The following is a 13,677-nucleotide window of genomic DNA, read 5'->3' as shown; positions in this document are numbered from 1 at the left end:
GTAGTCTTTGAATATTCATAGGATTTTATTTTTTTGTATGAACACAAAATAATTGATATGTACCACTCAGTATTGAATAAAAATTAATTAAGAATGTACTATTTATATATCCACAGTTGAAGGGACCTAATCTTTAGAAATATCTTACCACAGTATGTTAAGATTCACAAATCACAGGAAAATGGTACTGTACATGTAAATGCATTTAATAACAAATAGTGTGGATATGTATCTCGGGTGAAGAGCCTTTATTAGCCTCAGAGGTCTGGATAAACTAATCCTTTATAATAATAAATCTCTGGTTTCCTTAAAAAGAAAGTACAGGATATAAACAAAATAATGCTCAAGTTTTGTATAGGTAAAGCAGAACTTGGGCAGCAAGTATCTACTGTATTTTTGTACTCTAAGCAAGTGATAAACTGTACAAATAAAATTCCTACAGATATTACTTTATAGTATAAATACCATGTACATTAAGAGGAATACTTTTCTGTTCCGAAAGGAGCACTTGTTTTCAACATCTGAGAGGTCTCTTGGTAGTTGATTGATTTCCTTAAGATTCTGAACAAGCAAATCCTGCACTTTCCTCTAATGATGTCACCAGACAACATTAAATCAAGAGTACTGCATGCTATTTATATCTTCTTTACAATGATCAGAGCTGGCAGTTAACAAAAACTGTCATTTATTAAAACAATTGTAAGATATGAGAAAAACTATATTACATTAAAATATATTTCACATCCATCAACACAACATATAAATCATTAATAACTTACAGGAAAAATTTAGTTTCCACCTCTGTATATATGACAGCATATTAAGGCAAATAGTTTTCAAACTGTTAAAAAATAAATTTATATACATTCAAATGCAAAATCAAAGTCAAACATTGGGTAATTTGTAATTATAACATATTCTACTTTTGCCATAAAATATGGCCTGATCCACACTAATATAAACTATTCTGGAAAATAGGATTACCATTATTTCACCCCTCTAAATCAAATTGTATATTATGTACCATAATATCACAGTTATACATTTCAGGAGGGACATCTATACACAGAACTGAAGGCTTATGGGAAAAGAAATTCTTTCTTAGCTTTCCATCATGACCATGAAGTTAACTTCCTTGTGCTCAGTGGGCAAGCCTGAAGGGAAAATATTTTGACAAAAATTCTTCAAAGGGTTTCTAATAAAGAATTTCAATTTAGTGTTAGGACAACCATACAATATTATACTGCATTTTCTTCACTCAAGGACTGGGCAACAGTGTGGCCATCAAATACTATTTAGTTTGCATACTTGACTTTTCAAAGAATGTATGTTCAGATGAGGGGAAATCTTAGTTGGGTGAGGAATTGTAGCATCAAAAGTTCAAAACAATCCTCAATATTCTATTTTCTCCTTTATTGACATTCTATGTTATGTTTCGGACTATCTTCCGGAACGGTAAAAATTAAAACCAACAGATTTATATCCAATATACACGAAAATGAATACAATCAACACACACAGACAAATGATAAAAAATTAATTTAAATCAAAATACTTCCATACTAAAGGCAAAGTTATCTTTAAGTTCTAACCCAAATACCCACTAATGAGAAGAAATAAATACAATCTTTTGGACTTAACTATTGCTTCACACCAAAACCTGATCATATTAAAATGATGGTATATTTAGAACTATACAATGCTGAGGTTTGACACTAGAATTCCTCACCTGATTAACATTTTCCTCATCTGAACATTTCACAACTACAATCAATCATTTCAATATGATATGAGTTTCACTAATGCCACATAATCACTTCAATGGCTGACTTTGATCTAGTAACAAAAGATTAAACTTTTAACTGTTGTCAGTATCATCATAACCAGCACGGGCAGGGATCCAACAAATTTTGTAAGCCTGCCTCACATACCTTATGGATAAGTTACTTAAGGAATAAAAGTACCATACATCTGTAATCAAAATAACATTTGGTAGTAACAAAATTATACTTGGAAATAATCAGTAAAATGCTAGAATTCTTACACAGTACAACAGGCAACATTAAATACAATCTTGGCTCAGAGTACGACAAGAGGCATGCAATAGTAAACAGCTGAATTCTAAACAAATTTAAATATGAATTATGAAAAAATAAGTTCATGGAGAAAAAGAACATAACTTATACATAATAAAAAAATAATACATAACTCCATGTGAAATTGTTACAAATCATTTCAACTATGACCCTCCAAGACAATCAACAAATTTATAAAAATATAAGTACGTACAAGTAATTGGCAGATTTCATTTTTATAATCTAAAAGCTTAGACCAAAAAGATCATTATGGAATAAGCATATTACAAGTCTGTTGTATGTGCATATAATTTGTGTATGCAAGTCCAATGGTGACTCCCAAAATTGGACTTCAACTTGCAATGATTATGATAACATTAAAATGACTCCAAAGGAATTGCAAAAACTGGATATACCAATGATTCATACTTTTTAAAATTGCAATAAATGTTTAATTCTACGAATATTTGTGAATCATAAAAGCGTTAGAAAAATCCTAAACACTGGTACAGTTACTGGAATATAGACTTGATAATATTGTACGTTATTTACTTTTTCTTACATAAGTTTAGCTTGATACCCAAGAACCAGTGTGCGTAGCACCAAGAACCAGTGTGCGTAGCAATCGTGTAACAAAATATAGTACCATATGCATTGCATTTAAGCATGTCTGCTAATTTTAACTGAATAGATATCTACCATTTTGTACTGTTCATTATAACCCTTGTGTGAAAAATCTAAAATATATTTCACTGTAATGTGTGTGTGTGAGTGTGTGCATGGCTTATGAAAGACATGTGACAGCAATATCACTATCCATTTGGTATGAAACATGAAAATTTTCAAAATCTCTAAACCGTCAAAACCAACCCGTAAATTTCTAGGCCTTTAGCTGTCATGTATTACTGGTTGAAAAACTAGGTTAATATAAAATGCATTATATATACCAATTACACAATTTCTGTATATTAATCACATTTCATAAAGGGATATTAACTTTATTAAATCTTGGAATAAAATAATACACAATGCAAGAGAGAAAGATTGCTTACAGAAGGTAACTTACAGTGCAACCTCGGTTTTTGTAGATATTTTTGTTCGAAATCTTGTCTTGGCTATCGTACGTTTCCTCGACTTTCGTACACTCAGTAATGCTACATCTGGGGCCCAGTGTGTGACCAGGCCCAGTATAAAGTGCCCAAACAAATCATCCTATTTTCTCTCGTGACTCATTCTAGCTTTGTTTTTCGCCTAACAAGCATCTCCACACTCGTAGTCCACATCATCATACATGTTTCTTGTGTTTTTTGCAATATTTTGTCATAAAACTCATTGCAAAGTAGTCATCATGGGGCCCAAGAAAAGCCAATTGCCACCCTTTTGGTGAAAAGGCCCAGAAATACGATAGTATTCACGAAAGAACTTGTAGCAAAATATGAAAGTGGGACACAAATAGCTGATCTTGCTAGGATGTATGATAAGTGGGTGTCGACGATCAGCTCTATCCTAACAAAGAAAGATGACATCAAGGCAGCTCATGTTGCAAAAGAGGTCACGTCATTATCTAAACAGGATCACAACTAGTGGAAGATGCTGAAAAGCACTTGGTGTGGATCAACAAAAAACTGGGGATAGCGTGTCTCAAGCGATCATTTGTGAGAAAGCAAGGATGCTGCATGCCAATTTAAGTAAGAAAATGCCATCAAAAAGTGCTGCTCTTAAGTGATTTCAAGGCCAGCAGAAGTTGGTTTGAAAAATTCAAAGTGCCAGTAAAAAACGAAGTGGGGAAGTAACCCCAGATAGGTTCATGATACCTGAAGTCCTTCTGGGGGAAGATTCCCCTTCCAAACTTTAACCTCTCATCCTTCCTCTCACTCGTCTCCCTCTCCCCTCTCCGTCTTCCATATGCTAACAAGTCTTTTCTATAAAGGTAAGAGTGACGTTAAATGTTCACTATTCATATATTTATTTCTCATTCTTTTCTGTATGTAAAACTGTGTTTATTCCCTGTAAAATGTATTTAAAAAAAATATTTTGTTGGTCTGGAACGCATTAATACTAACTGCATTATTCTTTATGGGAATTATTGTTTCGGATATCGTAGGAGGTTCCAGAGCGGATTATGTACGAAAACCGAGGTACCACTGTAAGTGTAATCAACAAATAAGCACAACATTTGAGAGGAAAGTTTACTGATTTTCACAATTAAAACACCATAGTACTGTGTATGCTCTCATTAACACATACTGCAGTGACAATCAAATTTATAGGTGAATGATCTCTGTTCATTATTCAATTAATGTACATGTGTGCTTTGCTCTGCAGGGGCACTGCCCTCCCAGTGTCTTGTGACCCTCCAGTAGCCCAGTGTATTATCCCTTAAGTTGTTATAGTTTTAGTGCCAAAGGAGATTACAGATAGATTCATTCAAGAGAAAATGTAACTATTACATAAAACACTCCTTGCTTGACTAGCTCAGCCAGGTTGCTATGCAGCTAATTATGCCAGTCATAAAAGATCATTTTTTGGTATGTATTGTAGTCTATATATGGCAGAGGGAGAAAGGTAAACAGGGGTATCATGGGTCAATTACTCTGGAATCAGGTTAGACAAGCAAGTATTGGTTGAATTCTTTTCAACATGCCATGTCTAGTGCGCTTGCCAGAGTATTCTGTTAAATACTTTTTAGTTTTTCAGATTCAGACATGTCCAATTACACAATGAAATCTTAAAAGCTAAGTCTCTCATGTTGAGGTGCCAGTTATGTATTTACAACCTCATTAAAAGAATTATAAATTCAAGGCCATTTTTAAACAATGCACTAACTATCCACCTACCTGTCTAAGACCTATTATTATGATCTCTACCCTTGACGAATTCATTATGTAATACAATTATGTATCTGATACCAGCACCCAGACACTTGACTTGTTTCTTATAAAATTCGGGCGGCTCCTCTTGTAATGTGAGAAAATAATTGTTAGCACCCTACACTTTCATCACTATTATGGAGTACCTTAAAGAAGCTGCTACATAAGTGATTTCTTTCAGTATCTTGTAAATACTTGCCATCTAATTATGCACCAGAAAGTGCAATAAACACGGTTGTTAAACAGTCCATATATGAAACACCACACTGCACTTGAACATTAACCATACAGTGTTTTCTCTGCCAAAATCTTACAGTGCTTTCACTGCTAATTTCACTTTTACTTCCCATTATCCTTCATATCTTCCTGCACAAACAAAGGTAACCTTCCAATCTTTAGCTGTAAGGGATTAATGTGAAGGTGCAACTTTAGTTATGCCATAAATATTGCTACTTTTTGTAAAGTCCCAGCAAAATGATGCCAGGCAATTCACTTGTGTGACAGAGACCTAAGTTTTACAAGTCTTGAAAACATTCAAGAGGAGCTGACAGACATTTTTGGAGATGCTACCTCTGTCCAGTCTGCTAAATGTGGCTGAATTATAAATGTTCACAACCACCTTGAAATGCAAATATGACTAACTTTAATATTACAAATAAAAAATTTTTTTAAAATGGTACAACCCTAAAACTGAAAAATATTCTGAATACCTGTATCCAATCTACAGAAATATAGTACAGTACTTCACTTAATTCATTTTTTTCCATTAAAACTTAGCTTTCAATGATATGAAAAAAACTTTACTCCAAGCCTTGACATTTAACCAGCACCCTTTTTGCTGCAATACCAAATCAACTTTCCTAGCACAGTACTTAATGGACAAACCACTAACCTCATATGGATTTCTCACTGTTCCTTGAATTCACATATAAAAGTAATTTCTATGCTAAGGATCACTAATGCAATTACAGTACTACAAACAATGAATCCATTGTTACATGGATGGCAATGTAAAGATATGATAATGGAATGGATCCATGTGTGTAGACTGGTTCCAGACTTAAACATACGGAATTCAATAGAACCAATTAACTATTTTAAGATCTCAGCTCACACTTCCAGTTCATCCACACAGGTAGTACACATAACACACTAAAGTTATTTTTATAGAAATGTACATGTAGTAATGGTTGTGGGCATGGAAGATAAACCATATTAGAAAGTATGGTTCAATAATTCAATGAGGATATCTATTCAGCTTTTTAATTACAATGCACTATACTTGTACTGCTGTTTTGATAAAAAAAAAAAAAAAAATTCTCCTCCTTATGCCTAAATAAATGTGTAGTGCTCTTGTTTGTCAAGAATACTTGGGACAAAATAATCTGACTATGAATCACGCAAGTACACAGAGCAGCAATCCGTTCTTCTACCATGGATGAAACTGAAGTTTACAAATCTTAATATTTCCAAGATATTAATATATTTTATGTTTAACTGTACTGATATCAAATACATTTTATTAAATAGTTTACCATCTGGAGCATGAACAATTCAAATGAACTTCAATGAAGGGGAACACCCTTGTTTACACCTTTAATTACAGCTAAAGATCAATGAAAACACTGCTCTTCTCCCTCCAAATTGATGCATACTGTACATAGTACAGCTATCTCTTATTTGATTCATTGGGATCAGCATAAATTCATGTTTAAATCCAGTTTAATTTCCAGGCTTGTTCTGATCACATAGTTATTTTTGGTACTCTCCAAAATAAGAACCTTCATCAGGGTCACGTAAAATAACTTCCATTGATAAAATTATACTGTACTGTTATTCAAGAAACTCGACTTGTACAATTGGGAAATACAGAAAACTATAAAAAAATATTAAATTCTACACGCCTTAGAAATTAACGTAGTCTATTAAAAACATTGAAAACAAAACTTAATACTTCTGTGCAGTTGCAGTGGTGGTAGTGGTCGTTCTTGTGGTGGTAGTAGTAGCAGATGTATCCCACCTCCTCATAAAAGGTAAAGTTGCACCACCAGAACGCCACTTGGTGAAATTCAAATAAGCATTAAATCCATAAAGACACATGGCTATGAAGCTGAAAAAAGCTGCTGCCGCAAAAAGCTCACCGTTCCTGAAACAAGTTTAGAGGTTATATGATATATACTGTTTTAAATACATACTATGTATTGGTGTGATAATTTTGCTTAGTTCAAACAAAAGACTAAGTCACTCTGAAATACCACTGTGAATAGATACTATCTATTCAAATAGGATGCCTACATGAATCTATAAGGTCCAAACTATATGCTAAAGGTAAAGGTGACTACTGTATAATGATCAATTATCATTGTAAATCCATGACTATCAAAACTACATGATCCAGGCACAAAAATTACATTATTCAATTGACCTGCTTAATTTTTCACAAAAGCATTTAACATTAACATACTCCATTTGAAAAATTCAGCTGTAATGAAGAATACCTAAAACATTTAGCTTCTTATTTCAGCCATCAAACTATCTCAGGCAGTGCTTTCAATTGGTAGATGACTGATGACATTTAACTTTTAAGAAAGGACTAAGCAATGTACGTATTACAGGCAGTCCCCAGATTACGGCAGGAGTTACGTTCCTGGCAGAGCATTGTAAGTTGAAAAAAGCCTTAACCCGAATCATCATAATTATACTAATGGGAATAAATAGCACTTACAGGGCCCTAAGTCCCTGTAAAGCAGATAACAGCACCATAAATCCACTTACGGCACTGAAAAATTGTGGTTAAAAGTGCCATGAAGCAAGCGCCATAAGTCCGGAACGACGTAAACCGGTGACTGCCTGTATAGACTAAGTAAATAATATACGCACATAAAAAGTCAACTGAAGACAATATCCTTTCTTGATTTTCAAGCCACTTGAAAAAAAATGAAAATGCAGGGCTTTTGCAATAAGAATCTACCTTGCACTGGGTGTTTCATGTATGAATAAGCCCCCCTGGAATCTTAATTTTTTTTTTTTGCACATAGTATGTTTCTAAGGATTCTTCTTAATATAATAAAGTCTTGCCAATCCAATGAAATCAGATAGGGCTTATGGATTATCCTCTTATTCTGGTTAGTGGGTTTTAGTAATGAAAGTGTCAACAGTTGTTTTTTGTTTTGATTTTAAAAGCACCAAACTTCAACTTTGTATATCTTCTATACTCTAAGTAAAATAGAAAACTTAATGGCTGAAGAGGTTAAAAGACTGCTTGGGAAGCTGAAAATTTGCAAAGCCCTAAGACCATCCAGAATGAAAGATATAATAAAAGCAGTGGGAGAACCAATCATCCGTGAGCTTACTTAAATATGAAAAACTAAAGGTGACATGACCAGCAGAGGAGTAAAAAAATAAAAATAAAAAGAGCCTTGCAGTTATGACAAAGGAAAAAGGGATCCTTGGCAATGCATAAATTATAGAGGAATAAGACTACTTGAGACCTTTCCATTAAAATAATGAAAATGATATTGGAGGAAGGGCCAAGAAAAAGTGATAAAATCTAGTTATCAGTTCAGCTTCATACCACAGATCAACAACAGAAGCAGTCTTGACACTGAAGCAGCTGCATGAAAAATATGAAGCAAACAAGAGATTTACCAGACATTTGTGGAACTTGGGAAAACAATTGACAGAATACCAAGACAAAATATTAAATGGGTATCACACATGCAGAAGTTACCAAAAAAAAAAACATTAAGCTAGCAATGTTATTCTTACATAACAATAAATCTCAAGTGAAGAGTGGCCCATGCATCCACATTCTTTAAGCTACGTGTCAGTGTTCACCAAGGAACAGCAATGAGCCTGTTGCTGCCTATCACAGTAATATAAGGGAGTACGTACACAGGAGGAGGAGGTTATTGGGAGCTGCTTTATGCAGGTAACCTAGAGCTAACACCAGAATATATGAGAGAGAGGCAGTGGAAATGTCTCAAGTATGGAAGAAAGGACTGGAAATCAATAAAAGCAAAATAAAGTTTACAGTGATTAAAAAGAAAGCAAGGAAAAAGTCAATACCTAATTGAAGTTTCCATGTAATTGCTGTGGTAGAGGGGTGTGTGTGTGTGTGTGTGTGTGTTGTGTTTGGTGTAGTTTTCTAGTGTGTGTGTGGGTGCTGAGTGTGTGTGTGTGTGTGTAGTGTGTGGTGTGTGTGTGTGTGTATGGGGGGCTGGGGGTGAAATCTGTACTGAATGTAACAGATGGTGTCATAAGATGGGCCCAGGATTACAAAAACATACACTTGGTACGTATTTAGATTTCTGATGCCTAATATGCATTACAACATCAAACAAACTAAAATGATGGGGAATTCATGATTCCACTGTGATAGGGAAGTTTTAGAAGAGGTAGAGCATGCCTGTTACTCAGGACATAAACTAAACTGTGAAGCAGGAATTGACAGACCAGTAATGAATTATATAAAAACAGCACTAGAATACTATTAAATTTAAAAAACAATGTCTTACTGTACATTAAATATTAAGAAAAAAAACAAAACTCACAGATATCTAGCAGCAAAGTCCCCTCCAACACATCCAGCAACAAACCAAAAGAAGGTCCATATTACAGTATAACAAAGTTCCTGTAATTACAGCATGCAGTTAATTAACAGTACTTGGGAATTTTTCGAATTACATTGTAAACTGCATCTCAATGTAGTTTAATCTAATAATACACTGCATTATTCAAAGAAACATTTACGAATGTTTTTATTGATACAAGGGGACGGAAATGTTATAAGTATTATATAGTGAAAGAACCTTAATAAACATGTGAATAGTACTTCATACACCTTGTAGTGGGGTAGTGTCAGTGCACCCCACATGGTGCAATGCAGACATCACTTGAGGTTTTCGATGCAATCTTTGGCCTCAAGCTGCAATCCCTTTGAGTCCTTGTACTATACCTCAGTTCATACTCAGTTTCTTCCATCTTTCTTCCTACCCTCTCCTAGCCATCGTTTCAACGTTACGTATGTATTCTCAGTGCTGAATAACCTCAGGTCCCAGTGTTTGGCCTTTGGCCTAAATTCTATATTCCAATTCCAGTTCTTCATATACAAGGTTGGCTGTATATTAAATTAATATGTTCTGTGCTTGCAGAGTGCCCATGGCTCATCCCTCAGAATTTGCCTCCAAAGAAATTAGAGTACTATAATGCAATGTGTGCTAGCAGGGTGGATCTTTCACTATTTTTTGTCAGGCAATTAGTAATACCCAAGTACAATTTTTTGTGTGGACTATTTAGAGGTGGCAGTATCATGAGCAATATCTTTTATATGAAAATTACAGTGTGAATAATATGTACCTTCTTAAATTATGTGTAAATTCAGCTTGGGTATTGAAAAAGTAATGTTAAGGGTATTTATCAACGTCAGAAAAAGGCTTTTATCTGTCATTTTAAAGACTATTTTAAGTAACAGTTGGCTTGAACTTTGTTGAAATTTCAAGCCAACTGTTACTTAAATTAGTCTTTAGAATGACAAATTAAAGCCTTTTACTGATGTTGATAAATATTTTTAACATTACTTTTTCAATACCCAAGCTGAATTTACACATAATTAAAGAAGGTATGTATTATTCACACTGCAATTTTCATATAAAAGATATTGCTCATGATACTGCCACCTCTAAATAGTCCACACAAAAAATTACTTGTTGGGTTTACTAATTGCCTGACAAAAAATAGTGAAAGATCCACTCTGCTAGCACACATTGCATCATAGTACTATAATTTCTTTGGAGGCAAATTCTGAGGGATGAGCCATGGGCACTCTGCAAGCACAGAACATATTAATTTAATATACAGCCAACCTTGTACGAAGAACTGGAATTGGAATATAGAATTTAGGCCAAAGGCCAAACACTGGGACCTGAGGTTATTCAGCACTGAGAATACATACGTAATGTTGAAACGATGGCTAGGAGAGGGTAGGAAGAAAGATGGAAGAAAGTGAGTATGAACAGAGGTATAGTACAAGGACTAAAAGGGATTGCAGCTTGAGGCCAAAGATTACATCAAAAACCTCAAGTGATGTCTACATTGCACCATGTGGGGTGCACTGACACTACTCCACTACAAGGTGTATGAAATACTATTCACATGTTTATTAAGGTCCTTTCACTAAATAATACTTATAACATTTCCGTCCCCTTGTATCAATAAAAACATTCTTAATTACACTTTGATCTCGCATCAATATCATTGATAATTTTCTCTACTTTTTACTCGCTCCAATAATTTTGTAACACTATTTTCTTCTTCTTTTTTTAAAGGTCAATTTGTAATAGATCTCTAAAGCTGCTTGTTAATATTAAATCACTGTACAAACCTGACTTTTGCACGTGTAATTATACTTTTGCTATTCTAATTAGCATTATACTTGAGAACAAATTTACTTAAATACAATGAAAAATTACTTGTGGTTCTTTTTTGCATACAATGAACAAAAGCTGACATTACTTACCAAGAATAGCCATGGAATCACTGACAGGAACCCAACAACGTTTATTACATACAAGAAGAGCAGAAAAGCAGAGGTCCAAAAGCCGCCCATAGACACAAAGCTAATCCAATTTGCCTGGTTACTTCGTGGATGTTGGGATGCCATGACAAGAATGAAAACCAAGATGCATATTACCTGAAAGAGAACAGTGCTATACATATGTACGTTAGTGTAAAAATGAAAATATAGTGCTATCCCTTTTTTTGTGGGGATAGGTTACAGAACCCACTGTAAAAATGTAAAATCTCTCTAAAAATGCTTATAACTGCCAAATATGCCCCTTAAAACTAAAATGCATATAACTGCCTATTTTAACAGTTCACTGCCAAATTTAATATGAAAAAAAAGATAATTAGAGATAATTTTAGAGATAAGGCCCCTAGAAGAATTTGTGAACTAGCGAAAGTTCCTGAGGAAACGTGTAAAATATGTTCCACAAAAATCCGTGACAAGTGAAGCAACGAAAAGCTAAGTGAGGTAACAATGTAAAATAAAAATAAAAATAAAATAAAATTATATATATATATATATATATATATATATATATATATATATATATATATATATATATATATATATATATATATTTATATATATATAAAATCTTATGCTGTTGTTTTGGTAATGTAATAACCTTCCCTCAGAAACTGAGTACTATAATGTTGTAAAATGTGTATTTTTTGTTCAGATTCCCATATTCAAGGATAATATGTTTAAATAATGCATAATTCAGTGTTGAGAAGGAACTTAACACACGAGAGAGGAGTTAGCTATAGAAAGTCGTTGTGTAGAAGAGAGGTTGCTCTGTTCAGGAGAAAGGAGTGGTTTGTCCCTCCTTAAAACCACTGAGGCAGCTCACATTTTGTCTGGCTGTTCTTGTATGGGACACAGCTCTTGTGTTCATTCACGTACGCAATCACGTAAGAATCTCTTGCAGATTATTCAGGAATCTTCCATACAATGATATGAAAGATTCCTGAAGATTCATTTGCTATGAAATTGCTTAATAACACTGATAAATTAACTCATCTCTTTCAATTTGTAAAAAGAGGGCTTGATGACTCGTACTAGTTAGTTGTGAATGGAAAGTTCTGTGATGTCATGGAAATGAACCAGACTGTTTTTCGTTATGAACGTGTATGGGCGCCTGCCTAGACAAGAGGCCCCATACGCCCAGATACGCAGACAGATAGAGGGCATTCATTATAGGCTAAGATGGAAAGCTGTGTGTTGGTTCTCTCTCTCTCTCTCTCTCTCTCTCTCTCTCTCTCTCTCTCTCTCTCTCTCTCTCTCTCTCTCTCTCTCTCTCTCTCTCTCTCTCTCAACATTGGTTTCCTACCATAAAATAACCTATGTTGGTCAGTCACTTTAATTTCTTAGAACTGTAATAATTATTGGTGGAATCTGAACACAGTGCTATTATTACTGTTTTACGGTGCCAGGTAATTGTGTGTAATTGAAGACAGTCATAACAAGGCCTTTAAACTGCAGTGGGAAAAAGGTATGGTGTTTTATAAATGTTCAGTGCACTGAAAAGAATTTATATATTCCGTCTTTATATATATTGAATCTATACATTGTACAATTTTTTTTTTAATTTGCCTTAGATTCTTTTGAAGTGTTTAAGTGTTATATGTGCCCTGTTTGTATGTACTGTCATTGCTTTTAATGCTTTTCCATAATATTCTATGTTTTTATATTCTCATTTTGTTTAATTAATTTCAATATTTCTTATTGTATAATATTTTTGATCTAACACTTGTGAATTAATTTGCATTTAATTAAATTTCTTTTCTAATTGAACTATTGCTTTATAATTTGAATTTTACTTGAATAATTTTAATTAGATTGATTAATTTTCTTGATGAACTTTTGATTTCATTTTGTGTAATGATTAATTCTAGAATTAAACTTTTGTTTTCAATAACAAATTTCCCTTAGATTGTAAATTTCACTTATAATTTTTTGATTTAGAAATACAATTTTTGTATTTAAAATCTATATGAGCATTTTATTAATCCACCAGTTTCATTAACTTTATTTAGGTAGAAATGAAGAGTGATAATTGTGAAGTTTTCCCTCAACTTTAGTAAGCCGCGTTGGAACCAGGGAAATACTTACATTTAAAATTGTTGGAGTGATGCCGTTTAATTAAGATTACCTCACATCTGTTTTA

At 33.7% G+C, this 13,677-nt stretch overlaps 1 protein-coding gene across 5 annotated transcripts in view; it reads right to left on the bottom strand.

The window, feature by feature from the left end:
* Positions 1-721: 721 nt before the first annotated feature.
* LOC135204035 (CKLF-like MARVEL transmembrane domain-containing protein 8) overlaps positions 722-13,677 on the bottom strand; it is a 75,089-nt gene continuing 62,133 nt past the window's right edge. For all 5 annotated transcript variants that reach the window (XM_064233979.1, XM_064233982.1, XM_064233977.1 and 2 more), the window contains exons 3-5: positions 11,463-11,636; positions 9,499-9,578; positions 722-7,091 (exon numbers count right to left, since the gene is read on the bottom strand). In XM_064233979.1, the coding sequence (XP_064090049.1) occupies positions 6,893-7,091; positions 9,499-9,578; positions 11,463-11,636 (453 nt within the window). In that variant the 3' untranslated portion in view covers positions 722-6,892. The remainder of the gene's footprint in view (positions 7,092-9,498; positions 9,579-11,462; positions 11,637-13,677) is intronic.

The sequence above is a fragment of the Macrobrachium nipponense genome, chromosome 44 (assembly GCF_015104395.2).
Source record: "Macrobrachium nipponense isolate FS-2020 chromosome 44, ASM1510439v2, whole genome shotgun sequence".
Classification (NCBI taxonomy): domain Eukaryota; kingdom Metazoa; phylum Arthropoda; class Malacostraca; order Decapoda; family Palaemonidae; genus Macrobrachium; species Macrobrachium nipponense.
This window is presented reverse-complemented; position numbering and strand designations above follow the sequence as displayed.